This window comes from Eulemur rufifrons, chromosome 21, assembly GCF_041146395.1.
Source record: "Eulemur rufifrons isolate Redbay chromosome 21, OSU_ERuf_1, whole genome shotgun sequence".
In the NCBI taxonomy this organism is placed as follows: domain Eukaryota; kingdom Metazoa; phylum Chordata; class Mammalia; order Primates; family Lemuridae; genus Eulemur; species Eulemur rufifrons.
This window is the reverse complement of record NC_091003.1, coordinates 876,903-890,632: the sequence shown is the minus strand read 5'-3', so window position 1 is coordinate 890,632 and position 13,730 is coordinate 876,903. Positions and strand designations below refer to the sequence as shown.

The 13,730-nt window shown below is 57.3% G+C and overlaps 1 protein-coding gene and 1 non-coding gene across 2 annotated transcripts in view; both read left to right on the top strand.

Annotated features, from left to right (window-relative positions):
* The window catches only part of LOC138401820 (E1A-binding protein p400), a 100,822-nt gene that overhangs the window by 55,371 nt on the left and 31,721 nt on the right, over positions 1-13,730 (top strand). Inside the window, exons 29-40 of the mRNA XM_069497418.1 lie at positions 777-979; positions 1,067-1,236; positions 2,702-2,898; positions 6,643-6,754; positions 6,928-7,071; positions 10,873-11,031; positions 11,191-11,274; positions 11,650-11,784; positions 12,122-12,166; positions 12,248-12,401; positions 12,778-13,019; positions 13,122-13,295. Of these exons, the coding sequence (XP_069353519.1) occupies positions 777-979; positions 1,067-1,236; positions 2,702-2,898; positions 6,643-6,754; positions 6,928-7,071; positions 10,873-11,031; positions 11,191-11,274; positions 11,650-11,784; positions 12,122-12,166; positions 12,248-12,401; positions 12,778-13,019; positions 13,122-13,295 (1,819 nt within the window). The remainder of the gene's footprint in view (positions 1-776; positions 980-1,066; positions 1,237-2,701; positions 2,899-6,642; positions 6,755-6,927; positions 7,072-10,872; positions 11,032-11,190; positions 11,275-11,649; positions 11,785-12,121; positions 12,167-12,247; positions 12,402-12,777; positions 13,020-13,121; positions 13,296-13,730) is intronic.
* Positions 2,294-2,426, top strand: LOC138401950 (small nucleolar RNA SNORA49). The gene has a single exon (XR_011236560.1). It is a non-coding gene; the product is annotated as a small nucleolar RNA SNORA49 (small nucleolar RNA).

Genomic DNA, 13,730 nt, shown 5'->3' with positions numbered 1-13,730 from the left:
CCCACCTGCTTCAGGGCTTTCAGATCAGGAACAGAGTCAGTTGAGAAAAAGAAACGGGGAGCGTTTCTCCAACCACCCGACCTGTGTGCAGTCAGCAGAGCCTCGTGTGCTCCTGGGCGTGCTTCCCTTTCAAACGCTCACTCGCCTTGGATGACGCTCCTTCCTCGGACATCTGGGTGACCTTCTCAGTTGGCCGACAGTCGGAGCAGGTTGTGGCTGACGTCTGTGGGGAGGGCTCTTCGGGTGCAGGGGCCCCCAAGACTGCCAGGGGCTGCTGGGCCAGCTGTGAGGCCTGCGCCGTGTCCTCGTCATCCTGCTCTCTGCAGGCGTCCCTCATCCTGAGTCTGGCCCGCCCTGGTGGCACAGTGGCTGTGGCAGTTCTGGGGCTCATGTCCAGGAGACAGCATGCCTCTGTCCTCAGATTCCCAGCTGCAGACACGAGCTTCAAATCATGGAACAGTCTCAGAAACATCTCTGAACAGTCCTGTGGCCTGGGCAGAGCCCCACACTGACTGCGTAGACTTGGGCCATCTGAATTGGTCACTGGGTGGCCGTCATCGGCCAGGACTGCCTAGGATGCCCTGTGGGGTCTCTCCCACCCAGGGTTGCCGTGAAGCATGATGCGTGCCAGCAGCCATGTCCCCCTGGTGACCAGGCTTGGACCTGCAGCCTCTGCGACTCGGGTTGTCAGGGGTCTGCCCTCTCCCTCTGCAGCCTCCTGCATCTGCAGAGGTGCTGAGTGCCCCGTGGTGACTGAGGTGCTTTCTGCTCCCCAGGGTGGCCTGTGTGATTCCCCCGGTGGTGGCAGCACCCCCGTCCCTGTGGGTGGCGAGGCCACCCCCACCATACAGCCGCAGGATGAGGGTCTTCCGGCAGTGCCTAGAGGAGCACGCTGCTCCCTGCGTCCAGCAGCTGCGGCGGGCGACCACACCGCGCTCTCTGCGGTTCCCGGAGCTGAGGCTGGTGCAGTTTGATTCAGGTACTAGAGCAGGTCCTGTTGGCTCCATTTGTTGTGTGAGCCTGGCTTGCGTTAGGTTGTGAAATACGCTTGATGTTCCTTCCTTAGGAAAACTGGAAGCTTTGGCGATCTTGCTTCAGAAGCTGAAATCTGAAGGACGACGGGTGCTGATTTTATCGCAGATGGTTCTCATGTTGGACATTTTAGAAATGTTCTTGAACTTCCACTTTCTCACCTACATAAGAATTGATGAAAACGCTAACAGTGAACAACGGCAGGTGAGAAATAAGTTGCTTACCTTATCATCATTTAAGAGTCAGTTGCGTTAACGTTGATCACCAGTTTTTAACATAGTTTCCAATTGCTGTGTCAATTCAGTGATCTCGTGACCCTCTAAATGACAGGGGAGAACTTAATGAGTCCCGAACTTGCTAGTCTCCCTCCACCCTCAGCCGCGCCGTTAGGTGAGCGCACCGCCATCAGGGTCCCGGTGAGCGCTGGCCACTGTGAGGCAGGACTGGGATGCTCGGGAGGTGGCCGGGAAGACTGGAGGACTGTCCAGACCAGCGTGTGGTTAAGGAAACGCAAGTTAGTCGGCCCGTTTTTCACTTGTCGGATTTGCTAAGGGTATTTTCATTGCTTTAGGCGCAGTGAGTCGGACACTCATACAGTGCTGCTGGTGGGAGCGTGAACTAGTGCAGCTTTGTAGAGAGAACCCGGCGGTGCGGGTGTGAGCCCTTGGGATGACACGAGCGACCCAGCAATCCTGTAGTTGGGACTCTGCTTATGCAGGCATAGCAACCACACCCCACTTACAGATCTGTGTACGTGGTCGTTTGCTGTAGAATGTTCACGATAACCCGCAGTCGGGGGCAAAGTGAACGTTCAGTGGTGGCAGAGTGCGCAGGTTAATACTTATCTGCGAGCCCCGGGCCTTGGCAGTGTTGAGAGCAAAGCCCGTCTCCTGGCGTTGCAGGCCGTCCTGGTGGCGCACTAGGAGGTCGCTGTCGGCAGCACCGCAGAGCCGGTCTCGGTTCCGGGCAGGTGCTCCCAGTGCTGGCAGCAGGCACGTTTCCGCTCCCCAGCACGGGCGGCATTTCCACACACGTGTGCGCGCACACTGAGAAGGCCTGGAAGGAAATACGCCAAGTAGCGAGCTTTCTTGGTAATAGTGTAATAAATTATGCAGAGAATTTTTTGAAGGCAGAGGGTGGGTCAACTCTTAGGTTCTGTTTTGGCACAGATGTGATCACAGAAGATAAGAACTATTCAGGTCAAGTCCTTTCCCTCTGTGGTCCCCATGAGGCTGGCGGGTCTCTGCGGGGCTGTGTCCTGCCTCCTCAGCCTTACTCCGGGGGCTTCTGTGCCGTAAAGCGCCCTGGCATTGGCTGAGGGTAGACGAGAAAGCACACGGCCCTCCCCAGCAAGACTCCACTTCCTTTGGGGGCCTGCAGGTGGAGCTGACAGGAGCCCTACGGTGGGACCCGCCTTCCCTTTTGCCACTGTGAGAGTGGAGCGGCGGGGAGGGCGTGGGCCGGGAGTGAGCGCTGAGGCGGGTGTTCCGGAAGAGCCGGAGTGAACAGCTGAGACTCTGGTGCAGCTTTATCACGCACCTCACGTCACATGGAGCGCACATCAAACAGCTGTGTTACGGCATGATTTCCTACTGATAAATACTAGCACGTGTCAAAGGCTTCCTAACATTTTGGGGAGCACTGACTGGAGTGTTTGGTGTCGTCTCAGGAACTGATGCGGAGCTTCAACAGGGACAGGCGGATTTTCTGTGCCATCCTCTCCACCCACAGCCGTGCCACCGGCATCAGCCTGGTGGAGGCGGACACGGTCGTGTTCTACGACAACGACCTGAACCCGGTGATGGACGCCAAGGCCCAGGAGTGGTGCGACCGCATCGGGCGCTGCAAGGACATCCACATCTACAGGTGACGGCCGCGCCCGGTGGCAGCGCTGGGGGGCCTGCGTGGGAGGCTTCTCGGCAGGTGTTGGTACCAAAGACACTAGCGCAGAAATGAAAGGTAGAACTGAAAATGATGTATGCAGGGCAATTTCGGAAGTTTCTGCCATGTCTTGTTTTTCCTTCATGCACATTTATATTCCTGCCGTTTTGTCTGTATTTATGCTCAACATTTGCTTGAAATTGTGACGAGGCATCCTGCTATTTTTTCAGTATTTTCATGTTGTGCCTCCTCTAGCATGTTTAAACCTTAAAAGGACGATTTATATTTTGGGTTGTTCTAACTATTATGAAATGTAAATCATGTGTTAGTGAAATGGCTGTTGAAAGAATTTACGTCTGTTACTGTTACCTTTAAACATAAAAGTTATATTTGTCAAAAACATGTCACTGGAGAGAATGGAGAAAGGTCTAGTATATGTTTATAAATTTCTAAAAATGAGTGTTGTTAAGTGTAATAACAGTGGGTTTAGGTTTTCTTGCTTGTTTCTGCCTGGCTGTGGGGCGTGCAGGCCACACTCGTCACGTGTGACTCAAGCCGGCGCCCAGGTCGGGCCACCGCAGGGGCTCTCACAGCACGGGCGGGCCCGGAACCGGAACTCCAGGCTGTGCTCTTGGCTGTGTTTTCCAGCAGGACAGTTGATGTCACAGGAGTCCACACGTGTGTTTAAGTAGCGTTGTTATTACTTCTCTAACTGTAAATGCACTGTGTGTCCAGTGATGGGAAAGGGAGGAGAAGCGTGGAAAGGAAAGAAGGACCACAGTGACAGCAGGTGGCAACATCTGACGTTCACCTTCCCACGTGTCTCTAGTTCTTCCAGAAGCTCTCGCTGTCAGTCGTGTTTTGTGATTCCTTTTTCTTTCAATGGTGCGTTGTGAGTGTGGTAGTGCGTGCAGGAATGGTTGTGGTCGTGACCATGAATTTGGGGTGTAGCGTATGTTGAGCGAGAAAGGTTTCCTTGTGTAACCCCTTCCTTCCTGTCGGCCCTTGAGCAATTACTAGCCAGAAATTGGGAAACTGTTTTATTCTCAGCAGCCACAAAATCTCTGACGTACTCAGGATTGGCTTTAGCAGAGAAGGCGCAGGGTGTCTCTGCCGTGACGTGTGCGACTGTAGGGGAGGTGTGGCCAGTAGAGACACGCTGCCTCTTAGGTGGGGAGACAGTGCATGAAAATGACACTTCTCCAAAGTAATATTGAAATGTAATGTCACTGTAATGAAAATGCTAATCATGGGTGTGTGAGACACACAGCTGGGTGAAATGATGTTCAGGTGTGTCTGGAGTGAAAGGCGTCCTGGGAGCCAGTGCAGTGGGAGGGAGTCCGGCCCCGTGTGGGGGCAGAGGTCACGGCTTGTCCCGAGAACAGTGGAGCAGACGGGCGGTCCAGGGGAGTGGAGGGCCCAGCACAGAGGAGAATTTAGCACGGTCTTATACAAAGGCTGCATTTCATCGTAGTCAGAGGTGGTTATGTACGAATGTTGCCGCACACTTTGCTCTCCGTGGGAAGACGGGGCTGGAGCTCTGTCGCCTGCTCGTGACGTAGTGCAGCCCGGGTGGACGAAAGATCTCACATGAACAGCAGAGCAGCTCCTGGAACAGCCTCTGGGAGACAGCAGCTGCAGGCTGGAGCTGGAGGGACCACTTTGGCCAGACAGGGGACTCAGCAGTAGGGGAAGACAGATACATTCAACTATGGCAAAATAAGAATTTAAGGATCGCAACAAGGTACCATGAGCAAAGTAAATAAATGATTGGGAAAATTATTTGCAATTCTCATGACAAATAGAGGATTGAATAACTCATAAATTGAGAAGAAAGATAAAAGACTCCCTTACTTTAAAAAGGGGAGGGCAGGAACCTGTAAGTATGAACAGGCCATTCCAGGTGGCCAGAAGGCATGAGGAGATGCTCAGCTCATAGGTGGGGTCAAGGACCTGCAGGTTTAGCGTAGGATGAAGTGTTTCCTCCTACACGGACAGGTGAGGTTGGGACCGCACCTGCTCAGACTGGCGCCGGTAAGAGGGAGCTTCCTACGTTGAAGGGGCCTGGGGATTGCTTTAGCCTTTTCCGAAAGCGGTTTGCCAGAGTCTGTGGAAATGAGTTTGACACATGTCCTTTGTCCCCAGCATACCCATGTCAAGGGATCTGTCCTGGGCTCTAGGGGTGCTTGTTGTGACATGGCACAAAGCAGGGACCAGGGAATGCCGGTTCCCACAGGTGTTGAGCAGCCAGCAGGAAGATGAGTTCATTCGGAGGGATTCTGTGGTTGAGCATGGAGTGAGGAGGGTGGAGCGCGGAGGCATGTGGGGTGAGGCGCGTGTGCCCCGCGTGAGGGTGTGTGCACCCCGTGTGAGGGTGCATGGCGCGGGGAGGACACCGGGGGCCTTTGCGTCCTGGGGTGTTGCCGTGGACGCCGCTGCTTGGGGAGGGCGAGGGGGGAGGCGAGCAGCCCCCTTCCCAACACCAGTGAGGCCGTGTCTGTTGAAAAGGTGCCATCAGGCGCATGCCACCACACGCGTGTGCGTGCCGCCTTTCCGTTAGGAACGTGTGGGCCAAGGCGGGTGAAAATGCCGTCACCGCGTTTCGGTGGCTGTCTGGGTGATGAGAGTCCAGGTGACTTTTCGATTTGTTTTCTTCCTTGCACTTTTATGTAATCAAATCACTTGCAATGAGCTCGCATTAATATCAAGAAAGAGCAGGTTTTGGTTTAAGGGCCGTGCAGGTGTTCGCGGCGTCGCGCTGCCATTTGTCACGTTGTCCGTCCTTTCCTCGTGTCACGGTCCCCTCCACCGTGTTTTTGGTTCTGTGGGGTACGTCTGGGCTCCTCTCTTCACTTTCTGTTCTGTTCTGCATGATTGTCTGTGTCTGTTTAGTATTTAGGTTCCTTTTAATTTGGAATTTTCCGGAGACATTCCGTTTGTGCTCGTCTCTCTGGGAGCCTTGCGGTCACGGCTGTGGGGCGTGAGTCCCTCGGGTGCTGGCCGTCAGCGCTGCGCGGGCGGCCGAGCCTGGGGTGTGGGCTGTGCGGGGGGCCGAGCCCGGGGTGTGGGCTGCGCGGGGGGCTGAGCCCTGGGTGTGGGCTGCACAGGCGACCTGTGGGCCTCTGACCCGTCGTCATCCGCTGGGGTCAGGTCCCCTCAGTCTCAGGTGGGCACCCCCTGTGGGCCCGGCAGTGTACAGGGGATAAAAAGATGAAAACGTCCCTAATTACGTGAGGATGAGACTCGTTGTGAGAGGATCTTAACGAGCAGCGGTCGGCGAAGCGGTCGGCTCCGCCTGCCGGGCGCAGAGGCAGCCTCACAGGCGTCAGGTGCTCAAGGCACATCTGCAAGGACCTGGGGGGACGTTTACAGTTGGAGACTAGCGGGAGGGGGACGGTGGCGGGAGGGGGATGGTGGCGGGAGGGGGACGGTGGCGGGGGTGGGGGGAGGACGAGGCGGGAGGGGGATGGTGGTCGGGGGAGGACGAGGCGGGGGGGCAGGATGAGGCGGGGGCCGCGTGGAGGCCGCAGGCCTGACTGTTGCGCCGAGGCTGGGGGTGGCTGAGGAGGGGCTTTGGCGCCCCCCGAGTGAGCGTCAGGAGCAGGCGTGGAGCGGAGCGGGACGGGCGTGGCCTCACCAGCCGCCGGCTGCGTGCCTGTGCCTGGGTGTGGTGTCGTCGTGTGTCCAAGGACTTATTTCCATGTCTGTCTTTCTGTGTTTTGTGTGTAGGCTTGTGAGTGGCAATTCCATTGAGGAGAAATTGCTGAAAAATGGAACTAAAGATTTAATCCGCGAAGTGGCTGCTCAGGGGAATGACTACTCCATGGCGTTCCTAACGCAGGTACTCTCTGTGGTTACGGGCGCTGAGGGTGAGCAAGCCGCCCGTGCACGGCATCGTGCTGCTCGTTGGGGCTAACGAGGGATGAGTAATCCTGGGGACTTAGGTCCTGGGTTCGGGGCGGGCATAGACTCGTGTCTTTGCTGCTCGACGGTGATGGGCTTCTCTGTGTCCAGCGAACCATCCAGGAGCTGTTTGAGGTGTATTCTCCCATGGATGACACCGGCTTCCCAGTGAAGGCCGAGGAGTTTGTGGTGCTTTCTCAGGAGCCTTCTGCCTCGGAAACCATCGCCCCCAAAATCGCAAGGCCTTTCATAGAGGTAAGAGCAAGCCCCGTCCACCCTGAAGAGCCATCTGAGGGGACCGCACCTGCTTGGACCCTCGTCTGCGCCCCCATACCGCTGCGCCCCACCCGGCTCTGTGCACCCTGTCCGGACTCACCCTCTCTGACCCGCCGGCCCCCTCCGTCCCTGTCTCGGGGACTTTCCACTGTGAAGGAAATAAAGGGAGCCATGGGGAGAAGTGTGGGCCTTCAGCCCCCGCCGCCCAGGGTCAGCTCCGTCCCCACGTTCCTGAGCTCTCAGCCAGCTGTGCTTGGTACCCTGCCAGCCTGAGGGCCTTCACCTCCCTGTGGGCATCTGACAGCCCCTTGGTGGCTCTGCCCCCCATCCCCCGCCCCCCGCCCCAGGAGGCGGCCGTCTGAGCTTCTCCTCCCTGGATAGAGCAGCCACCAGCCCCAGCGGCCACTGGGCTCTGGACACGAGGCTCATCTGTGCGGGAGGCGCTGCAGGTGTGAATGCACAGCCAGGGTTGAAGGCCTAGTACAGACAAGATCTTAGGCTGTGCTCGTGGGCCACGAGCTGTCCCCTCTGGGGTTGCTGCTGTGTGGACGCCTCCCAGGCCATCGTCAGGGCCACTGCCCTCGTCCCCTCCTGCAGCTCTTCCCGAGGCCCTCACGTACCTCTCGGGGCCTCGTCCTGGAGGTGGGGGCCTCAGCTGCAGGGTGGTCCCGTCTCCTTCGCTGCCTGAGTTCCTTCGTCTTCGCCGTGGCCCTGCACCAAGGAAGGGGTTTCCTTTTCCCCCGGACCTTGTTTGGGGCCCTCGTTTTCACGCCTCTGACCTCGGCAGGGCCCGGTGTCCTGTGCCTCTGCTCTCGTGTGGCCGCAGGGACGTCCCACTGCGGCCCCGCCCCACCGCGTGTGTCTCGTTCCCCGGCACGTGCCCTGCCGCGGCTCGCGCTGGCGCCTCCCTCCCTGCCTGTGCTCAGCTCGTGTGCGCCAGCCCTGCGGCCGCCATCGCCTCTTCCGTTTCTAAAAGCAGCCCGTTCAGTTCCTGAGGAAGTGATTGTGTGAGAGGAACAACCGTCGCAGTCCGTTGTGTTGTCGCAGGAATACCTGGGACTGGGTAGTTTATGAAGGAAGAAACGAGGTTTACTTGTCTCACGACTCTGAGGGCTCAGAAGTTCAGCACTGGGCGTCTGGCGAGGGCCGCAGGCTGCTCTGCCAGTGGTGGGCGGTGACGGGACGGCGCGCAGAGGCTGGGAGAGCGAGAGGAGCCGGCTCTTGCGGGAACTACCGAGAGGGAGAGCTGGAGAGCTCGCTTGCCCCCGGCGTTGATCTGCCGCTGAGGGCCCTGCTCCCACCTCCAACACCAGATCGGAGCCGGGTGAGGTTTGCAGGGACCAGCGTCCAAACCATGGCAGCGGCCCGTGAGTCTGTGGTGGGAGGCCGGTCTCCTGGAGCCTCACTCCGGGCGCAGACTGGCACCACTACGACTTCCTCACTCCTCCTTCCACGAGTTTTCCGTGTGTGATTTCCCACACAGATTGTCCTGTGTCCGGAGGGGGAGCTCAGCCTCATTGTGTTTACAAAAGGTGATGCGTGCGTGAGGTTGAAAAAGAAAGTCAACAACAAAAAAGGATGATGGGAAAAATAGATTCTCTCCCAGAGATTACCATTTAATCATTGTTAAAAATTTTACACGTGCTTGAAAAAAATGCAGGGCCTGGAGAGCGTGTGTGTGCACACGTGAGCACTTGATGTGAGCATGTCACACGCTTGCCGTTTCTCCTTAACGATTCATCTTGGAGGTTTTTCCACGTTGGCTTTGTTGTTTCAAAGTAGCGTAGTATGTCAGCTGGTAGATCCTTTCGAAACATTTATTGAATGTCTTACTGGTGTCGGGCACTGTGCTAGGCAGTGGGGGTGGAGCATTGAAAACAGACAAAACCAGCACCTTTCAGGAAGCTTCCGTTGTCGTGAGGACAGAGACAGAAAGCAAACGAGTGAGAAGTCGTGCAGTGCTGAGTTGGGGTAGGGGAGCGTGTGGGTGTCCAAGTGAGGGCGTGCGGCCCCCACAGCAGGGAGGTCAGTGTGGCGAGGGGAGGCGCTGGGGGTGTTGGTGTGCTGGGCCTGAGGACCTGGAGCAGGTTGAGGGGGACCCGGGGCCAGTAAGGAGGCCACAGCAGTGACACCCGGGCAGGGCGGGCAGGGCCGTCTCTGCAGGCAGAGTCTGCAGGGCTTGCTGGGCTGGGTGGGAGAGGGGGCTGCTGCTCTTCACGGGCGCGACCCCGTGGGTGGAGAGTTGGGTGAGTGTTGGTCTTTCACCAGCGTGGACAGATCCACAGCAAGTGCCCTGTCCTCAGTCTGCCGTGTGGGGCTATAGGGTCTGACTTACCCATCTGCCCTTGGTGCATGTGGCAGAACCGTTAGTTTGGGTCGTGCTCCTGTGCATATTCTTGCACATGCCTTTTGGTGAACACGCAGGTGTATTTCTGTTGGGTACATACGCTGGCATGGGGTTCCTGCGTACATTTGACTTTGATAGGTGCTGCTGGCCGGTCTCCCGAAGGGGGCAGACCAGGTGCTCTCCCACCAGCACCGTGCGCGTTGGGGTTGCCGGGTGTCCTTGTTGGGAGGCGGAATCGTTGGTCCTTTTCACTTCAGCTGTCTGGGAGGATGTGTAGTGGCCTCTCCTTGGGGGTTTGGTTTTCGTTTTGCTGTTGGCCAATGAATTTGAGCACCTCTTCACATGTTTGCTGGCACTTTGGAGACTTTCAAAAGAAGTGCCTGCCCACGTCCTTCTGCAGGTTGTTTGTAATCGGGCTGCTGCTTTTTCTCAGTGGCTGTCGGAGTTCTTTACGTGTTCTGCGTGCAAGGTCTTTGTTGGGCACGTGTGAAACACCTCTCGCATCCTGTGGTTTGCCTTGGTGACGCCGTCTGTTGAGCAGAAGCTCGCGGTGCTGACCCCGTGCCGGAGACCCCCGTGCTCTGCTGAAGACGCTCTTCCCCCTCCCCACGGTCGCCGCGCACCCGCCTTCAGTCTCTTCTGGATGTTTCACTATTTTGTTTTTCACATTTAGATGCATAATCTGTGTGGAAATTATTTCTGTGTATAACGTGTAGGGTTATATTTTAAACTTTGCAGATTTTGGTAGATCGCCCTGGAAACAGGTGTTACCAGTTTTTAATTTATATCTTCTAACTAAAACCTGTGTCCCCATCTCAGACGTGAGGGTGTCCTTTGCCCACATCGTCCTGTCACCGTCTGAGGTGTGCTGTCTGGGCAGGTGAACGGTGGCTTCCTTGTTTTAGTCTGTGTTTCTCGGACTGTGGTGTCGCCGACCGTCTGTCGGCGTTGGTGTTGCGTTCCTGCGCGGACTGGTTCTGCCTGCGGCAGGGCTGTTCCTCTTCTGCTCAGGCCGTGGAAAGCAGCCTCCGTCCTGTCCTCCGTGGGCCAGAGCCGCAGCTGGTGGGGGGCGTGTGATACGTCAACAGCCCTTTCTTGTCCTTGGAGTCTGTGGGCTCCGGGGGTCCCGTCGGTCCCACCCTTGGTTTTGGCACCGCGCCCTGGGCCTCGTTGGCACTCAGCTCTGCCGGGGGCTTTCCGTCCAACTTGGTAGCAAGTTTTGGAAGGCCTGGAAGGTTCCTCATGTCATGTTCTACATCCTCTCGGTGCCTCACCGTCTCACACGGCCAGGAGGACCTCCGGGAATGCCTGCCCGGGGCTCAGTGGTGCTCCCAGCGGAGGCGTCTCTGGAGACCGTGCCGGGGGCGGCTCTTCCGCAGGGCCCCTTCACCCACAGAGTGCGTCATGGCCATCTGAACAGCGCATCTCCGTAGGCCCTCAAGAGCATCGAGTACCTGGAGGAGGATGCCCAGAAGTCCGTGGAGGAAGCGGTGCCTGGATCAAACACTGGCGTTCTGTCACCGGACGCAGACGGCTGGAGGTGTGACGAAGAGCCGTCACAGCTGGAGGAGCTCGCAGACTTCATGGAACAGGTTCGGCGGTTGTTTTCTGTAAACGTTTGAATCTGCTATAAAATACTTCTAGTTTACTTAAACCAAGAATAATCACTTTTTTATTCAAATGTTGCTGAGTGGGGCATAAGGAACTCAACTTGCTATTAACCCTATTCAAAAAATGTGTTTTTGAAACAGCTTACGCCAATTGAAAAATATGCTTTAAATTACCTGGAATTATTTCATACTTCCCTTGAGCAAGAAAAAGAGAAAAATAGTGAGGTAAGAGAATCAACTTTTGATTAGTTTAATGTGAAGACTCTCAGAATTTTCAGTGTTAAATTTGATTAGAAGTAAATGTGACTTCATTAAGTTAAAGAAACCAACCTCAAACCCACCAGTGTAGAAACTAAATTAATAGGAAAAGAGTCTTAGGCTTCGCAGTCGCCTACACAGGGTTTTCCGTTTCCTACCGTGATGTCTTTCTATTGGTTTGAAGCAGACGGTGCGTGGGGGTCAGACGTGGGGCTGCCAGGCGGGCGGGAGGCACCTGCCTCGGCGGGGCGGGCTCTGTGGTCGGCCTCAGTGGCACCTGAGGGGAGAGCCGGGCGGGGGCTGCTCTTCCCGTCCCGACGGCTCCTCCACTCTCCCCGCCAGGGCGCGGTGACGGCGGCGGTGAGGGAGTGGGAGTCCCGGAACCTGGAGAGCCTGCGGGAGAGGGAGGCCCGGCTGTGGCTGGGGCCGGAGGAGGCGGAGCTGCTCACCTACACGCGGGAGGACGCCTACAGCATGGTACCTGGCTGCCGCTCAGCCGCGCCTGGCCTGTTCAAAGTCTGTGCATGTTTGTGAGAAAATGCCGGAGGAGTTTCTACTCCTCATATCAAAAGAACGCAGTTCATATGCTAAAAGCATGATTTTCTTAATAATCGACACTTTGTTAGAGATTTTCAGTGAGATACTGACTTTTCCCTCGATCGTACTCCCAGGTCTAAAGCACATTTATAAGTCTTATAAATAGTCATGTTGACCAGACTTGCTTGGAAGACTTAAGTGTGAAGATAAATAATGTGTGGCTTTAACATGAAGCTGAGGCTTTGTCCAGTGTTAAGACTGCCCGTGTTCCCTGCAGGAATACGTCTGTGAAGATGCCAGTGGACACACGGAAGTCATGCCGGTAAGTGCCGCCTCTCGCTCCGTGCGGACGAGTTTGCGCCCCTCGAGCCGCCGGTCTGACGGGACTTTCCTTCTGGCGCAGCTCTGGACCCCGCCCACGCCCCCCCAGGACGACAGCGACATCTACATCGACTCGGTCATGTGTCTGACCTACGAGGCCAGCCCCATCCCGGAGGCGAAGCTGCCCCCCGTGTACGTGCGGAGGGAGCGCAAGAGGCACAAGACGGACCCCTCAGGTGCGCGTCCCCACGTGTGTTGGGGGACCTGGGTGCTGCTGGGCCTGTGCGGGGCCCTGCCAGGCTGTCTTGCCGTCTGCTGTGGGGCCCGTCGGGCACCGCTGACTCCATGCTCTTGTGTTCTGTTGTTTCCAGTGGGGAAACCTTGGTGTTCTTAGTTGTAATTAGTAGTAAACTCCAGAACGTGGGTCCGTCTTGAGCAGATGCTTTGCAAGCCCCCTCGTCCCTGTGCCTTTGCCCTCGTTCCCGCGAACTCCTGCCTCCCAAAGTGCCGGGGCTCCCAGCGTGACCACCGCGCCCGGCCACGTCCCGTGTCTCTCGCCTGCTCAGGCGGCTCCTCCCCTCCGCTGTCGCTGACGGTGGCCTCTCTGTGCAGCCGCCGGCAGGAAGAAGAAACAGCGGCACGGGGAGGCGGTGGTGCCCCCGCGCTCCCTGTTCGATCGCGCAGCGCCAGGCATGCTGAAGATCCGCAGGGAAGGGAAGGAGCAGAAGAAGAACATTCTGCTGAAGCAGCAGACGCAGTTTGCCAAGCCTCTGCCGACGTTCGCCAAGCCGGCGGCCGAGTCCGGCCAGGACAGCCCCGAGTGGCTCATCAGCGAGGACTGGGCCCTGCTGCAGGTAGGAGAGTGCTCAGGTGTGACCGTCCCTCCCTCGGCTCACACGAGCAGGTTGCTTGATGGCCTGGTGGGGCCCTGTTTGACCCGCAACCTCATTCTCCAGGCTGTGAAGCAGTTGCTGGAGCTGCCCCTGAACCTCACGATCGTGTCACCTGCTCACACACCTAACTGGGACCTCGTCAGTGATGTCGTCAACTCCTGTAGCCGCATCTACCGCTCTTCCAAACAGTGCCGGAACCGCTACGAGAACGTCATCATCCCGAGAGAGGAGGGGAAGGTGAGCGCACTCGCGTGTCTTCCTGGGAGAACGCAGGCCTGCGTGCTCCTCGCTGACGGGGCGGAGGGCTCGCTCTGCCCGTGCGCCTGCAGCAGGGGCGTCTGCAGGGCTGCGGGGTGGCCAGCGAGGTCACACGTCCGTCCTCCTGGCACGTGACGTGAGCAGTGACAGACGTTCTCCCCAAGCTTGCTGGAGTCGCGCTCCGCGTGCGCGGCAGCTCTGACTCCTGGTGTTTCTCTGACACCAGCGTCTGTGCCGCTGCCATTGAAAGATAGTTTGTCCTCTGAGTACTTGGTCACACCGGTTTCTTTTTTGAAGAAGGTGCCGGTTGAACACGAGAAGGTAAGAGCTTTGGCTTTGTCTCGGCCGCCAGCTTGCTGAAGGAAGGTCTGTGAGCGTCTCCTGCTGTTCGGGTTGCCGGCACGTGCTGTTGGG